The sequence below is a fragment of the Dermacentor variabilis genome, chromosome 8, assembly GCF_050947875.1.
Source record: "Dermacentor variabilis isolate Ectoservices chromosome 8, ASM5094787v1, whole genome shotgun sequence".
Taxonomy (NCBI): domain Eukaryota; kingdom Metazoa; phylum Arthropoda; class Arachnida; order Ixodida; family Ixodidae; genus Dermacentor; species Dermacentor variabilis.
Genome location: NC_134575.1, coordinates 58,637,923 through 58,655,849, shown reverse-complemented (window position 1 = coordinate 58,655,849; position 17,927 = coordinate 58,637,923). Strand labels below are relative to the sequence as shown.

Here is a 17,927-nt window from a genome sequence, read left to right as displayed (position 1 = left end):
TAGATCCACATCAAAGACTCTCTCTGACCGCGTTCCCTTAAAAGCAGAGCCTTAGAAAGAGTAGAAACGCGGTATGGTGTTTCAACACGATGGTTTGGGAGCATAGCTGCGATTTAATAATGAAGAAACTCGGTGACATTCATGGGGGACGGCACACCTCAAGATCAGAATCATGCATGCATGCTATCCATGCACGCAGTAAAAAAAATAATAAAAAAGAATAACTAATGTTGTGCATCAAATACCTCGAGATAGAGACAGAAAAAAATTTTTTTTTATTCAGAAGAGTGAGCGAAAAAAATGTGGGTGATGCAGCGTGCAGGTTTCATTGGAACAAAAGGGAAAATCAGGGAAAATCAGACATCCACCCATTCGTAGCAATTGCTACAAAGGAAACCTTGTAAAGCTAACATTACAAAGCGACTATTATTATCTACGTAACTGGACACCGCCGCAGCCGATCCGTGCTGCATTAACTGGTTAGGCGCTTACGCGGAGATATCGCGGTATATCAGGATTAGAGCAAAGCTCCTAGCCAAAGAAATTCGTTTGCGCGGAGTAAGGCGATATGTTGGCAGGTGGAGGCCGTTGCGAGGTCTCCAGAAAATGCTTGACTGACGTTTCTTTGGCATGTGTGTAAGCTTCCCCGGATGTATGTAATAATCAATGAATTGTTGGTACATAACACCACCATGAGAAGAGCTATAGCAAGAATAGGGTAAAAATAAAGACGTCAAAATGCGCATTTCGCACACAGACACTAGTTTAGCAGCTGTGAATAGTAGCTAAAGTTCTCTACAGTGACAAAGACGTAACATATTGCGAGGAAGCGGGTTCTAACATTCGATGGCGCCACGGAAGTGGCCATGTTTAAATCTATTGGTTGGGAATATATCGCCGCAATTTTGAGAAAGTGAAAGAGGTTTGGGAAACTTCATGTAAAGTTGTGCAGCGTGCAGTATTAACTACAGCGTAAAGAAATTTGAGCAATAGACGGCAAGTAAGCATTCCTGCACGCTATTTGTGACCAGAAAAGTGGGCGCGGGGCAAGTTCCAAAGCAACACGCACGACTGGCGCGTATAATGTGAGGCATTCTTGGTGCTTCGAAATAGATTTTGGCAACGCTCCGAGATAGCAAGATTATCCACACAACCATGCCCGTGGCGTTCCCGTGGTCTTTCTCCCTTTCTCTTTTACTCCTGAAGAATTGATAAGCACGAAGAACCACGCTCCACCCACAGCCAATTCACCCTTACTTAGAGAAAGAGAGAAAAATATATTTGCAGAGGGATAGGTAGGTCAGCCTTAACGACAGCTAGTTTTGGCTAGGTAGTCTGCACTCGGGAAATATCGGCCCCATAATCTTGTAAACATCGCCTTACTACTAAATTAATAATGGTAGAATATATAAGCGTGACTCAACGAGGACGTATAAAGAAACAGAGACAGCACTGTTTTTGTGTGTGCTTCTTTCTACGTCCTTCTTCAGTCACGCTTACGCATTCTATCCTGGATTCAAACCAACTAGACCGCCAACGCGCTTTAACTAAATTAACCAACCGGGTGTCACGTGCGCACGAGTAAAAATCAACGCATCTTGCTCGATGAACGCGGAAACTCGCTGTGAGGAATCGCGGCAGCAGCAAGCTTACTCCCCTTCATGTATATCTCGCTTCAACGCGAAAGAAACGTCGAAAGCACAGAGCATACGAAGCTACCGGCACTACGCGCACTCTGCAAACATCGCAGATCGCTTTGAAGATGAGGCCCTCACGGGCGCGCAATCTGGCCACGTCGCACATCGCTTTCAAGACGCACGCGTGGGCAACGCGTCCCTACGGCGTCCGCCAAAGGTTTTTGCCACGGCGTCCGCGATTCGCGTGGCCAACGCCGTAGTAGACGCCGCGGTTGTCTCCACTCTGTACGGAGCCGCGGGCGAGGAGGACATCGAGACACCATAGCAGAAGACGAGCTCTCCTTCCTCGCCTGACCCCCCTTGCCTCGCGCGCGACAGGAGAGGGTGTGCATCCGGGCCGCGTTCTCGGTCGCGTAGACAAGGTTGAACCGCGTTCACCGGTTCACCCTCACACGCTTTCACTCATACGGAACATCACGGCAACGCCGACGGCAGAAATGAGTCAGAAGTGTCCACATAATTGCTATCGCAATAAAAAGGGACGGGGCAGGAAAAGGAACGACGAGTCACAATGATGAAAAGAAGAAATTATGTGCATACATGTCCACCATTTGGGCTTGTCTAAAGCCGTGTGTCAGGGCCAGGAGCTTGGAAGAAGGCTACAGTGCTGCCCTCGAGATCAAGGAAGGCTTCTCAGTTTGCGTCAGGTGAAAGACCCAAAACGAAGCAGTCGAATAGTGGTTGGTTACTGATGTGGGGAGTCGCTGAGACTAGCTTATTGTATCATTCTTGCACGTGCACCGAAAAAGAGCGAGAACGCGTGTGCAAGTTTTTGTGGCACTCGCCAGCGCTTCCAAATCTCACATGCGTCGCAACCAATGCACGAGACCATACCTAGAGCTCAGGTGACGTCTCTTGCGCTTGAGATATTGTGACGTATTTTTCGGTTCGTCTTTTCTATGTAAGTTAGAATAAGAGCAGTACGTCGTGAACTAAAGGTGTAACAGAAATAATTTCGCGGCAGTCTTAATTTATAAAAAAAAGTAAGGTTATTCGTCCGGTTCCGCCGAGATAACCGGCGCAATTTTGGTAGCTAACCAAAATTGCACCGGTAAGCGACCGGTGGTGCATTGGCGTAACTTGTCGATTTTTGTCCCCAAACCTTTTTTATCCGCGATGTGGCAGCACTACGTTCATGACCCAGCCATTTACGAGAGTCATGTTAGCCAAGGAAAAGTAAGTATTTTGCCGCATACTACACTGCAGGCACATATTCTTGATGTTTTCAGATAAAAGAAAGTGCGCAATGCGTCGAACTTAGGTGCGGGCTTTTTTTTTTCGTTGCACTTAACAATAAAAGTCATTGTCAAATACTCCAACTCCCCAACAAAGCTGGCACCAGCTGGATGGCCCTGTAAGGTTATAGGCTAGTGTAACTTTTGTTGCTCCTGATGGCTTAACCGGAAGTCTTCTGGGAACTCCGTTTGTAAGCATGAAAAAAAAAAGCGAATAGCTTTTAATTTCTCTGTACACTTTCGCCCGTTTTCGTCGTGGTCCCTGGCGGTCTAGCTTTCAGCGATGATGCACGCTAAGGACGCGTGCTTAGCGCCACAGAGTTGCAGTGTACGTTCGCCGCCAAACGCCCGCGCGACATGTCGCGTTCGAGCTTTGGGACATCTGAAGGTTCGCGAGAGGGGTTACGAAGAGACGCGTACTTCTGCAGCCCTAATGGGGAGAACGCCTCAGGAATCTGAAAGTTTACATACTGTGGTGAAGCGATCGGATAGGACAGCCCTCTTTCTTTTCGTGCCGCTTTGTTTAAAAGAGTTTTGAAAGTTTAAAGAATTGTCTATAGTTAGCGGCATTCGCATGAATGGTCCGCAATCTCGTGCCTTAGGATTTGGGTTACATCTTACATGGTACACGTGGGGCACCTTACTAGTTAAGCCACGGTGGCAACCATCCTCTCGCGCGCCTGTTTGAGTATTTGCGTGTAATAGATCTAGCTCTGGGAATCTTAGCCAGCGCCATGGCGGCGGATGTGGAGCGTCCTTTGGCCTGCAGGCCCCATATTGTTTAGGCGAACTTCGGAGCAGCGAACCAGCCTATAAACTCAGGTATACTATCCGTTTGCCGAAAAACAACAACAACAACAACAGCAGCAGCAAGTTAAAGCTTCGAAGACATTCTACAACCAGGACGGACACTTGAAAAGTTATATGAGTCAAGGAAGGCACAAATGAGAGTCAAAGGATGCTCACAGACACACGCACAGTTCGGCATCAGTTGTGTCAAAATCGCACAATAGAGTCAGACAACGCGCGGAGAGCTTGTCACTTACGTATACAAGACGGCTAACGTATAACTACATGGCACAAAAGTCCGTGTTAAACAAAATAAGGTTGTGGATTACACTCTCCGGACGTAAGCCTATAGGGAGACGTTGTATGTACACATATATGATGCGGATTGATTTCGACTACTTGACGTTATTCAAAACGTGCGCCTAGATCTAAATGCACGAGCCTTCTCGATATGCACTCCCACAAGCTCCACCGCTTACGAGCTCGTCCTCCATGCTTTTCGTCGCAAACCTGCCTGCTGGCCTCGGTTTTGGATGGATGCGATATATTGAAGAAACCTTACCATAAAGGGTCCACAAAGTTCGACTATCAGTAATTTTGGCGCAATGGCTGTGCTAGTTGCCGAAGTTCTGCTGCTTCAAGAGGGGCTTTGCAAGCTTTCGTGGACAGAATATTCGTGAAAAAGTAGAGTAAGGGAGTACATAATCAGCAGGACATTGCTAATAATCTTTTGTGATTGAGCGATTACGGTAGATGTTTATATCAGAAACTTGAAGTTCGTATTTGAGGACAAGTTAATTTTCCTTGACACTTCTAAACTGAAATGAGCCCCTCTCCTCCAAGCAAAAACAAGACTGGCTTTCCGATTTCGACCAAAATTGGCTGCGTCACATAAGGGGCGCGTCTTTGTGTTAAGACTCCCAACTTGCACAGCGAAGTTAGCGTACCGAGCGTATATTTTCGTAAGCGATATCCCGGAACATAAACGCTTTAGAAGCGCACATAAGATGGAGCTGTATCCGAATACTGTAGTCTTAAAGTTTCGCATGTCAACATATAAGCTAATCGCGAAATTTCAAGGGTCAATTAAAAAAATTGTTGTTTATTATGTTCTTGCGGACTCAAATTATTTGCAATACTTTCCGCGAAGGATTATGAAGATCCTTTGCAGAAAAAAAAGAAAGGAAAGAGCAAAACAACATTGCGTAGTTAACATGGATGTTGTTAAAAAAATAGGGATAGTTTAGCTTTGAGGAGCACGTATATTCACTGATATTTTAAAGCCAACAGGGTTGAATTTAGTATGCTTTGCTAGATAGATGAATCACGAACACAAATATTTTGTTGCAGTGCCATGCTAACAGACAGAAGAGAGAAGGCGAGAAAAAAAAAAAAGAACACGTCCAGAAAGCGCATACTTACACCCATAGTTGCCCGCTCTCGGTAGCCCTTACTGATCGTTCTGCCAAGCCACCCTCCGTTGTTCAAGGATACTCCTCATTGCAGGGAGCGAAGTAATAATAGCAAGAAAAGCAAACAACTAGCGACGAAAGGTGGGAGATTCAAAGAAAATAAGAACACGAAAGAAACTTCGTACGGGAAGTGAAAACTAAAAGGCATCCTGCAATCCACCGCCGATGCACAACTCTCCGCTCGAAAAAACCGAGCCAAAGTTTCTTCGTGTTCTCCTTTCGTTATTTCGTTTCCTCTCTCTGATTCCACAGCACTCGCCGTGGCACCGTCTTTGAGAAACACTTTCACGTACAGCAATCGTTCGAACGAGGCCAAGACTCTCCGATCTCCCTCGTCGCACACGGGCAAAGGCTCGCTGGACTGGTAACTTCTCTCGATTCAATGAGGCAGTATGGCTCCAACCGTATTGCGAAGCGCGTGCCAGGGCGGATTCGAGAGAGGAGGAAGGCCCTTTGAGACACAAAGAGAAGTGAGCGCTTAATAACAGCGTTGAGAAACAAACGAAAAAAAAAATAAATTCCAAGGACGAAAGAAAACGGAGCAAAAAGGGAGAGAAGAGATCAAAGCGAGAGTGAACGGCACGAAAAAAAAAAGAACAAGAAAGGCGAGCTTGAAAACAACCTTATCTCGGCGCGAAGAGGCGCTCAAAGTTATAGCGGTTTCGATTCGCTCATCACGCCGCTCATCACCGGACCTCGCGTGGACCAGTCGCCTCTACGTGTGCGGCACAGTTTTTAGAACGGTGCCCGTAAAGGCAATAAGCGGCGTGAGGCGTAATCTTGGGTGCTGTGTGCGTAGTATGTTGGTAGTTGGCTGTTTTCCTGGTGAGGGATGATGCGACAGGCATCGGCGAAATTTCCTGCGAGCTCATGAGGAAAAAAAATTATAGACCTAGGACATTTGAGACGTGTTTTCATATTATGGGGACGGTTCCCGAGGATGCTTCATAAAGTTTCTGTCTTTTTTTTCTGGCGTCCATCTCAGATATCGCGACGAGGTTTCATTGGCACAATGATTAGTCAGAAAAGACAGCTTCATTATTTCTCATACAACGCCACGTCCGAGGCTGTTCGGTGGTCTACATCCACGTCACCCTGGTCTCTATAGTCAAGGCATACCTCAATGCCTTCGTCGGCTGTCTTTCATGCTTTCTTCGTCATCATCTGTGCCGAGTCGCTGTCTTTGTCCTGCCGTCGTCAACGTTATCGTACAGCCGTCGTCACATCGTCATGCCATCGTCGGTCTTCATCGACCGCATGCCGCCGTCCTTGTCCCTGTAGCAGTCGTCGCAGTATTCGTCGTAGATGTCGGGCCAGACAGCAGTGTTTTCGGTGCCTACAAATATGGTAAAGTGGGAGGCGTAGCCGACATGCGGGAGCCTGCGGTAAATAAAGTCCAGGGAAACTATATCGGGCATGGGTATATAGCTCGTCAAGCGGAGCATGGTCAGCCACCAGAACCGGTGTCATTATTAAGTGCCAGTGTCTTTCCACCTTGTGCGCTTGTTCATATCTGCGTTCGGTTTCAATTTTATTAAAGACAAAAAGAGAAGAAGCTGAGGCGTACAAGAGCATGACGGAAGTTCTAACACGGACATGCTGCAGCCCCACGTTATTCCTATATTTTTACGTTGCATTTACGGACGTTTACTATTCTGGAGTTCTCAGAGGCTACGACGTTATGATGTTCAGCACGAGGTAGCCAGACCATCACCTGTTTCCGGCGGACGTATTTCGGTGGGGGCGAAATGGTCAGGCACCTAAAGTTAGGTGCGCGTTAAAGAACCTGACGCGATCGAAATTAATCCAGAACAATCTGCGATGGCGTCTACAGTAGCCCGAGAGTTTCATCGGGACTTTAAACCTCACGTGGAATACCGCACGTACAAGGTACACCAGACTGACCAGTAGCACCTTCAGTGCAACTCGGACCTCCTACCAGACTGCACCGACGCGAAGCGTCTCTTCTGTGTCATTTGTGCTTTGGAGTTGCCTTCACGAGAGCTTATTCAGTTTGGAAGGGCTGACAGTCCTGCGTGGGATATCTGCGGCTGTGAGTAGAACATTGATCACCTATTGTGACACTGTCCTCAGTTTGAAGCACAAGAACAACCTATGCACAACGCATTCATGAAACTACAGACGATCATCTCCCGAGAGAGCAGACAGTACTAGAACACCGTCCCCACTGACCATCGGCTCATAAGGCACTGAAGGCACTTATGTGCTTTCTGAGAAAGTCTGACTCGGGCAAGCGCCTTTGACTCTGTAGCGCTGTCCGTACATATCTATATACCCCACATCTCTCTATCTCTCTTCTTCATATTCCCCTTCACCGTTGCGCAAGCGCAGGGTAGCCAACCGGACTTCACACTGGCTTACATCACTGCCTTACATCTCTCTTCCACCTTCTTTAAACCTCACGAATCAGTCAATACTCTGCAGCTGTTAAGAGGAAGCTTTAGCTCGGGTGCTCCTATCTAAATACATGTAAAAAGAGAATTCGTTTTTCTCGGCAACCACTGCACCAATTTTGACGAGGTTTGTTGCATTTAAAAGAAAAACTTAAAGTCTAGTGACTGTTGGTTTCGAATTTTCGAGTTAGGGCGTCAATCTTTTATTAAAAACTGGCGAAAATCCGAAATTTCCAAAAAACAATACTGCCAAGTTTACAACTCCGTAACGCCTAAAGGAAAAGCGATAATACAATTCTGTGAAATGCATCTAATAGTACATTCAAAGCGGACAAAATTGATATATTACACATGAATCTCAAAAAATTTAGTAACATGGAAATACAGCTTTTGCAGAACCCTTGTAAACAACGTAACAAATTCACGTAAGATGTAAAATGACATATGGAATTTGTCCGCTTTCAATGATCTAATGGATGCCGTTCACAGAACCGCGATATGTGCTTTTGATACAAAGCGATCAATTTTTAAACATTGTGCTTCTATTTTTTTCAAACGGTCAAATATTTGAAAATCGTTTTAAGAAAATTCAAGCCCTAAATAGAAATTCCGCTTCCAACAGTCACTAGAATTAAACTTTCTCTTTCAAATGCAACAAATTTCATTAAAATCGGTCCAGGGGTTATTTCATAAAAACGTTTTTGCGCTTTACATGTATTTGAATAGGCCGCGTCGGAGTTGGGCCCGAGCTAAAGCTTCCTCTTAATGTAGCTAACGATGTGCCTTCAAGGATGAGTGGTACACTTTATACCAGGTCCTGCGATGGCACTTATAATGCAGTAACCGCAAAAAAACATAACAAAATCGAAAAAGCGATTTCTTATCACAACGACGGCAATCGACAAAACTGGCAAATACTCATCCAGGAAGTTGGAGGCTCAATCGTCCAGATTCATCGTAACTGGCGGCGCCGACGCACCTTCTGGCGGTTTTCCGTTAAAATAACGGGGCGAGATGTTGCGAAACGTTCTTTTAATGCGCCACTGCCAGTTTCTAAAATGAGCTTCCAAATCAGTTTCCTTCCATCGTAAAATGACAAAAAGAAGAAAAAAAATGGTTGAAAACTGATTTAGAATAACGGATCGAGGGATTGCGAGATGTTTGATCCATGGACATGCAGCAAAAACTAATAGAAAGCTCAATGCAGTTAATTTAATTCTAGTTCTTGGAAGAATAGCAAGCAGCACTTCATTAAGCGAACGGACAGGTTGTGCAACCCATATGGGCCGGCTGCCATATACCGCAAGCATGGTTCACCTAGCCCCGCATAATACGACGACTCTGTTTCGCTCGAGGCCACTTCCTATTCGATTCTTACCGACCACTGTGCCCGGTGACCGATCTCTCAGATAACATGAACACAGCCACGCTAAATGAAACTACAGATGACAACGGATATAAATGTGCTGTCGTACGGTATAAAATAAACCAACGAAACAAACGTTATTTGCGCGTATACGCAGATCCAAGCCACTCCTTGCATGAGACACAGCGAGGTAATGTGACGAGGTTTTCACACCTTTCGGAAGTTCAAGAAGCCTCTTTTGTCACTGCCCAATACATATTTGTTCAAACACTTCACTGCATTGAAGTTAGACCTTCCGTAGTCTCCGCTATGTTCCACACATGTTCCTCTGTGCTACATCAGCGCTACTGCACCGTCCTTGCTCAGTACGATGCGCGCTGGCGTCATTAACACTGAGCACACCGATATATATACGCGTTTCCGCCGCATGGAAATCGTGCAATTCTAGCATACTGCTTCGCACTAAATCGAAACAATATATATATATTTATATATATCTATATATATATATATATATATATATATATATATATATATATATATATATATATATATATATATATATATATATATATATATATATATATATATAAAACAAGGTCACGAATTATTTTGTTGCATGAATTTCATCGCCACCCTGAGAACCTAAATGAACGCACTCGTGAATTTTCTGATCTTGCTTAGAATGGGGAGTTCAATCTACGGTAACTGTGTGAATACGGCGGAGCGTTTCTCGATGACGATCTGGGTATTTGGTTTTCGTGGCTTAACTTCTCGTCCTGGTAGCATTCGCAGGCAATGAATTTGGCCAAATGAAAGAAACGGGTTGAACGTACCGACGGAAGATCGAGCTGCCCGCAGGATGAGGTTTGTTTTAGTGTATATTGGTTATGCTATACTGCAAACCTCATCGGCCCTATAAAAAAAATGGAGTCGTTTACTGCGAATCCTTCGAGGTACCCTAGAGAAATGCCGAGCTCGCTGTTTATACGTGAGACACCGTCACATACGTGTTGAGTCTCAGCAAAACGTTGTCGATTGAGGGAACGAAAGGTACTCCCTTAGAAGAACTCCATGCCCGTAAATATTTCTTCCAGGGGGACAGACACAGACACGGGCTATTATTTCCTACGTGTGTTTGCTCCCTGCTCCGTCGTCTTAGTAAGGCGGAGGGAAGTTGTGTCTAGGACGCTTCGGGTCAGGGTGGACTTTACATCACGTGTTACTAATACGCGTAACTGACCGCACTTTCTGCTGGTCACAACGCGTCTGGGCTGTCGCCTTCCCGTGACACAGGTAGAGGCCGTTGAGACCGCTCACTTAGTATCGAGTTGTGCAGGTTTGCCTGAGAAACACTGCCGTCTTCTACTGCAAGCTGGCCTCCACTACAGTGCTACGAACAGTAGTTATGAGTGCGGGGTACATAACAACAAATACAACAAAACACTGCTACTTTGTACACAACACGCGCCAATAGCACAGGCAATGCACAGTGGTCGCTATAAGTTCAGGGAAGTCTCTATCGAAATGGACGATAAATAATGGAGGTCGCATTTTCACTAAGATTATTGATTGAGATGACAGTTGAAAGTTGAAAACTGGGCTTACTGTGTTTGTCCTTCCGTTGCGCTGACACCATCGTGATCGCGTTATTGTCATCTGGCAGCCTGCCCATCCTGGCCTTTACCCTTGGTATACAGCACAAAATATCAATTTCTGTTCGCTATGAAGCCAAGAAAAATAAAGATTTAGCCACCTGTAACAACTTTAACTCGAACTCTTGACTCTACGGAGTAGAGAGCTGAAAGCACTAAGCAATGTGCCGTCGCGCAACATTTGAAGCGGAGCTTTCTACGGAAACACTTCTGGACTGTGCTGATTGTGGCTGCTGCCGTCGCCTTGTTGCACATCTCAACGCAGGGCAGCCTACGTAGCACTAGACGGTTTATACGTATAACCATCAATAGAACAAGAGTTTTCATCTTTTCTGATACGTCATATTATTTACATTAGTGCGCTTGATTGTTGTTTTCTCGTGACGATAACACCTGCAGGTACAAACAATGCGAACGGTGATGTAGTCGCGAGTTCGGCAAAATGCTGTCTCGTCATGTAAAATGATTGTTAGGAAAGAAGGAGGCCACGACGGCAGTAAAAAGGGGATGACGTCTCGACACATTTTTTGGATACCTCGGATTTCTTGTTCCCAACGCTGTGAACCGATTTAGTGTGAATAATTAAGAGATGTGATCAGTCGATGGGATCAGTCAATCTTGTGAACAAGAAATCCTTTGTTCACAACATCATGAGGAAGGAATTTATGCGTAATTTATAAGGAATCAAGGACTACTTGTTCATAAAATTGTGAGCAACGAATTTTTGCCGATCCCGAAACAGTCATTTCATTTCGACCATGGTCTGCTACCTGTTTGTTCCGAGCCATAATGCGAACATACTATTCACATACTGTTTACAGCTGCTGACCGGCGAAATTCGGTTTGTGTTTTTCAGAAACCGAGGTGGATGTTTCTCGCCTTATTGGCAGCTTGGTGCGCCTCAAGTACAGTCGATGCCAGGAGACCGCTGCGCAAAGTCAGCCTCACAAGTAAGACCGCATGATTTCCTTGCTTGCTTTCGACTGACGCTTTTGTTTGTTTTCGGGTTGCCGGCACAAAGCCAGCCGCTTTTGCGTGTGGCGATTGGTCATGCTAAATGAAAAAAAAAGAGAATTGGACTGTCTTACACATCGAAGTGCCTACCTTCCCCATCTCAATATAGTCTCTACGTCGTACGTATCTTATCGTACTGATTTGTGTGTGGTCGTTATCAAAAATTTCCATCCACGCGTTGCCAAGATTAATGGGCACGAGGTCTTTGGTTGGAACACGAGGCCCGGCAACAGTGCTGCCAACGGAGGCGCAATTTGAAAAGGCCAATTTACTTAGAATATAGGCGGACGTTAAAGAAAAGGTCATCATCATCATCATCATCATCATCATCATCATCATGACTACACCCACTGCAGGGCAAAGGCCTCTCCCATACTTCTCTAACTACCCCGGTCCTGTGCTAATTTGGCCATGTTGTCCCTGCAAACTTCTTAATCTCATGCGCCCACCTAACTTTCTGCCGTCCCCTGCTACACTTCCCTTCTCTTGGAATCCAGTCCGTAACCTTTAATGACCATAGATAATCTTCCCTCCTCATTACATGCCCTGCGCATGTCCCTTTCTTTTTCTTGATTTCAACTAAGATGTAATAAACTCGGGTTTGTTTCCTCACCCAATCTGCTGTCTTCTTATCCCCTTAACGTTACACCCTTCATTCTGCTTTCCATAGCTCGTTGTGTCGTCCTCATCCTCAAAGGCGTTGCGTCGTCCTCAAAGAAAAGATAATATGATACAAAGCACTGAACTTTGGTATCTCTGATAGACCAGGTGGTGTTTCCGAACTTTCAATCAATCAATCAATCAATCAATCAATCAATCAATCAATCAATCAATCAATCAATCAATCAATCAATCAGTGCTGATAAGGTTACGCTTACCTTCACGAATAATGCGTCCGCTACAATCTACTAGGTTACAGGCACTTCAGATCAGTTACTACGTACAGAGAACGAGTGACGCAGAGGAAACATACACGGGACCAGCACCGTTCATAAGCTGGCCCACCGTTGCGCAATTCGAGATACCGAACAGCTTAGCGCGGTGTTCATGCGCAACGACGCGTACTCCACAGACTTCGGTTGCGCGATCGCTTCTATCACGCGTGTCTCGCTCTGCGACGTCGGTGCAATTATCCCGTCAAGCAGAGCGAGGAGGGTCGCAAGAATTACGTACGGGCTGGCGTACACACAACAGCCCACCGTCTTTTCTTATTTTTGCTCTCGGCGCTCGGTCCAGTATAGACAGAGTCTTTCCTCCAAGTCAACGCGGCTAATTCTGGCAGCGGGATAATCTCCGCAGCAGCTGCAGGTTAGACACAGGTCCCTGGCACGAGCGACCGAACAAGCAGTGCGCGTAAGCCTAACTCGGCTGCTGGGTTTGATGCGGGTGACGGAAGTTCTGCAGGAAGGGCTTCAACCTGCCCGGATGAAGTGGGCGCCACCGGTATTAGCGATATAAATATTGCGTTCGATTTGTGACTGTTTGCAGGCCTGTAGGCGGACGAGCAGCAACGCCCACTGTAATCGTGTGTGCGTGACTCGTCGTATACGTAACTATATGTGTTGCAAAAGGCGCAGAGTTGAACCGTGTTTTAAAGAAGCTAAGGCACTGCATATGTTACTGCAGTTGACCCCGTGAAGTCCAGTGAACTTCCTGTTTGCTCGGCTGGGCTAGAAAATTCTGGAGACTATGGTGAACCATCAATCTCGCCCTCCACGTCTCTCGCAAGAAACGCCAGACATACGGACGCTACGCTATGATTTCAGAATGTCGCAACATTCAAAGCTCTTGAACAGATTGTTCACATGTTTTGAAAAAGGCTACGCGTAATGCTGACAAATACTGTAAAACGCTTGGACTAACGGGTTTAATGAGGGTACCTCTAAATCTATGCGTGCTCGTGTGCGAAACTGGATGCGCATTACTTTCTTACCCAAAGTCAACGAAACGACGGTAATAGTTGCACTGCGGCGGTGGTCAAACGTTGCTGTAGCAAGCTCCTAACCGAAAGTCATCTACGCGTAGCATTTTCAAGAGAAAGCCAATGCCTTTTTGTCTTCCGCGGAAGGAAACTTCGAAACGATGGAACCATTTTGCTTTGGCTGGGAGAGTTGTCAGCAACAGATCACACTGCGTGCTCTTCGCACTCATCTGCGGCCCGTGAAGAAGCTTCGCGGATCCGCAAGGAAAAGACTTCGTGAATGAAGTGAGCTTTCTTTGTGGAAGCTATAGGCTCATGCCCGAATGTTTTGTTAAAGAGCCGTATTAGGGAACGCAGAGTGGCATTTTATTTCACTTGGAATTCTTGAGGGAACTGGTGGGCTCTGCTGAACATAAACTAGAGACTGACTATAGCACCGTCACGCCGCCTTCGGCTTGCACTACGCGTGCTGAAAAAATTGCGCCAATTGTCCTCTCTTGTGAATCTTTATACCAGTTGGTAGTTGCGTTTCTTGTGTGTGTTCTTCCATTTTGTGTTATTGGGGCCACAAGCAATATCTGGCATGATAATGTTTTAATGATTTGTTCGTCTAATTCATTGCTTGCTTCTTTCTGTATTTATTGATTTTCATACTTCGAAGGCGCCTATTGGAACGTTGAAATCCGAAGGTTGCGCGATAGAAATTAAGAAATCTAAAGTCTAATTTCTGCCACAGTTCTTCTCAGGACAAAACTTCAAATGCGACGTAGTGGCATATAACGCACCGAAAGCCGAGTGGTAATAACGAGAATCATTGTGCGAATTATCTCTACCAGTCGTCTGTGTAGAAGTGGACAAACCAAGTGGCAATTATTAAGTGGGGAAGTTGCTGAATGACAGGGCTTCTAAAATGCGCGATGTGGCAAAGCATTATAATTTCCTCCACACGCGTTTCGAAGTGCACCGGTGTGAGAGAAGTCCACCAACCCGATATCGCTACGACAAATGTAGAAGCGAACAAATTTAACACAATAATTACATTAAGAAGCAGCATATCAGGTAAATTTACGCTTTGGACTAGGTCAGGTCCCCTTGTGCGTCGCCTTCAGCAATTCTCGTGCTTGCGTTCTCTTTATGGTCGTTTTATTCCAACATTTATTTGTGGCAAAAACACTGGAGCAGCTATCGCAAATGCAGGTTCACGGAGCCTGTTGATATTCTATTCGTTTCAAGAGCTAGCAAAAGGCGAACCGCTAATCCGCACTGGGGAAAAGCGTCGTCAAGGAAGTAGCCCGAACTGCCTATACGGAGTGTTCGTGGGCCACCGAACGCACCTTGTAGAACTCCTCCATGTTTCGTGATTTCTTTCCTTGATGCTCGACTAGGGCGCGTCGTGTCTTTGCCGTTCCAGACGTCTCCCGACCACACGGTCTCACCTCACGGACGTCGCGGCTTGCTGTCCGTGCACTGCCGCTATGGCCGCCGAGACTTCCACGCGGTTAGCGAGGCTTCACGCAAGTCCCCCCACAGATGTGGTCAGGGAACGTCTCTACCGCGCGGTGTGTACGAGCCAAACAGAATACGAAACGTCAACAGAAGCAGCCAAGCAGCGCTACGCGGTGTAAGCCTGAACCACGGAGTGGCTCGCTGCAGCCACAGTATGTAGCGTGCAAAAGCTTTGTCGGTTGAGCTGCGTGGTAGTGCGAGTTGCGTTTTGCTTCTGTTGCATCGAGGATGTCCCTGGATTCGTGAGCGTTAGTGCGGCCACGTCGTGCGTCTGTCTATATGTCTGTCTCGGCTCGCTGCGCAGCAGACCGCAACGCGAGCAGACTTCACGAAACCCCATGAGCAGACGACGCGTCCGCGCGTCTGGGGCAGTCACGGATCGTGCGACGGCTCGGGCATCACGCGAATGCGTGCGCGCGCTCTTTGCGATTTCGCGCCCGCTGCGCTCTGGCGTGTGGGATTTCGTGAGCGGCGGGTTCAAGGCGCCGCGCAGACGCAGAGAGGAAGGGTTGCGCTGGCGTCCTAAACACTCGACAGGCTGTCCTTCTGGTTCTCGAGACCAGTGAACCCTTTTGTTGTTGTGCGGGAATCAGAGCAGAGTTGACAGTGAGGGAGCGTGACAGTACCCTGAATCTGCCGAACTGGGTATATGCTTCCTCGAAGGTCAGCACACGGGTTGTGTTCTTCTTAGGAAATGAGCAAAAGACGTGAGGTGAAAAAAAAGAAAGAAAGGAAATACGGCAGGAGCCAACGGTACGTTTTTTTGTCCCGTGTTGCACTGTATCTAAGATGCAAAGCTGAACCGACATGCTTCAGCTACAAAGGATTTGGCACTGGATGTGAAAAGGCGCGCCTGGCCTATAAAATGGCCCGCTCTGTATTGCGCACGCCAAAGTAGTTCTTGACAAGTTGAGGGTCTCTACAGTGAGAGTTTGTTACTGTCGCAGTACATGAGTTCAAAACGGAACCAATCGCTGAAGTCCGCTGTCTTTTTCGTTCCTTATTAAACGTGCTCCCGTCTGACGCAAAACGTGCTGACAGCTGTACGAACTATTCGATCAAGCGCGCAATTTGATATCTGGTCGTCTCTTTGTCTCTCTTCCATTCCCCTCTCCTCCTTCCCGCGTGCAGGGTAGCAAAGTGGACAAAGCATCGCTAACCTCTCTGCCTTTCCTCCCCGCTCTCTCTCTCTTCGGTCGCATTTGTCGGGAACTGCACACGTTACAGCACGAATTAACACGAGCGGCCCAATCGCTTTGGTTCGCGATGACGTGACTATACACAGCAGGTTCACGTCGGCTGTTTGAGCGAACCGTAACGCCATGTCGTCGAGACGCACGTGGCCCGACAGCGCGCCTCGCTCAGTCGCGTGGCGGCTCGCCGCGGGCGGCGTCGACCTGACCTTAGCGCCGTCCGCTATGCGGGCACTGGCCCACATACGAACCCGTTCCGGAACAGGCGCGCTTAACCCAGCGCAGACGACAGCGCCGGAAGTCAGCCGACGGGCTTCTCACTTCGCCCGATGGGTGAGGTACGCAGCGCGGGCCGAAAAATGAAGTTTCGACAGAGGAATATCGAGAGCTGAGATTCAGTGCTCGCGGAAGACGCTTGCATGGTTTGGTGGCGATGGTGGCAGGAGTGTGTGGGATCGCAAAAAAGTAAGTGGGCCAGTTGGGGCGAAAAAATAACTGCATTTTGACGGCATGCCAGCGCATCGCATAGGATGGGACAAAGACAAGCGCTGGACGTGCAAATACTTCTTATTTCGTGGATGCGTAGAAATTCGTGGTGAAAACAGCGAAACGACACAGAAGCAGATTCCAGTTAAATGCAATGAACGGAGGCCACAAAATATTATTACAATTAATTATGTAAACGTATATAAACGCCACAGAGAGGAAAATAGAAATTGACTAACAAGTAGCTTGTGAAATCGTGCCTGACCATCTCGAAAGAAAGATAAGAAGGAGGCAAAGAAAGGGCGAAGGCACACTACAACACATTACATTGCATGCAGGGCATGACAACTAAAGATAAGGTTATGCTAGGAGAATGCCAGCAAACTTGAGGCTTGGGAAAAAAAAACGAGAAGCCATGATAGGCAATGGGACAGGAAGGTGGCTGGACTAACAACTGAACTTTATTGTCGAAAACGACGTGCCCCAAGTCCGTATTGAACATGCGCAAGGCACAGCATATCATGTACACGGCACGTGATACCATGCATATGTTACGCTGTTTTCACCAATAAAGTTCAGTTGTTAGTATAGCCACCTTCCGGTCACTTTTTATATGCCTGCTTCTCCTTTTTTTTCTTCAAGTTGGCTGGCATTCTCCTAGTGGTAACCACCCGCCAACTAGCCCAACAAGCCCCTCTTATGAACTAAAGACAAGAGTTGACTTAAAAAATTGCATTATTGGGTTTTACCTGCCAGAACCACGTATGTTGACTGGCATTCTTCTAGTATAACCGTGCTCCAATTAGCCCAACAAGCCACTCTCATGAACTAAAGAGAAGAGTTGAGTTAACAAAATTGCATTGTGGGGTTTTACGTGCCAAAAGCACGCTATGATCATGACGCACGTCGTAGTGGGGGACTGCGGAATCATTGCGACCACCTGGGGTTCTATAACATGCACCCAAGGCATGGCACATGGGTGTTTTTGTATTCATCCCCCATCGAAACACGGCCGCCGCGGGCGGTATTCAATCCCGGGCCCTCAGGCTTAGTAGTAGCACAACGCCAAAGCCACCGCGCCACCACGGTGGGCAAGAATTGAGTTTTGTGGTTGAGAACATTTCTACTACAGCTTTGCAAGCCTCGTTTCGCGTTTGAGCTGAACCTTCCGAAAATGCG

At 46.8% G+C, this 17,927-nt stretch overlaps 1 protein-coding gene across 1 annotated transcript in view; it reads left to right on the top strand.

The window, feature by feature from the left end:
* Positions 1-17,927, top strand: part of Cht7 (chitinase 7) — a 200,205-nt gene that overhangs the window by 117,531 nt on the left and 64,747 nt on the right. Inside the window, exon 2 of the mRNA XM_075702155.1 lies at positions 11,485-11,578. Coding sequence (XP_075558270.1) covers positions 11,485-11,578 — 94 coding nt within the window. The remainder of the gene's footprint in view (positions 1-11,484; positions 11,579-17,927) is intronic.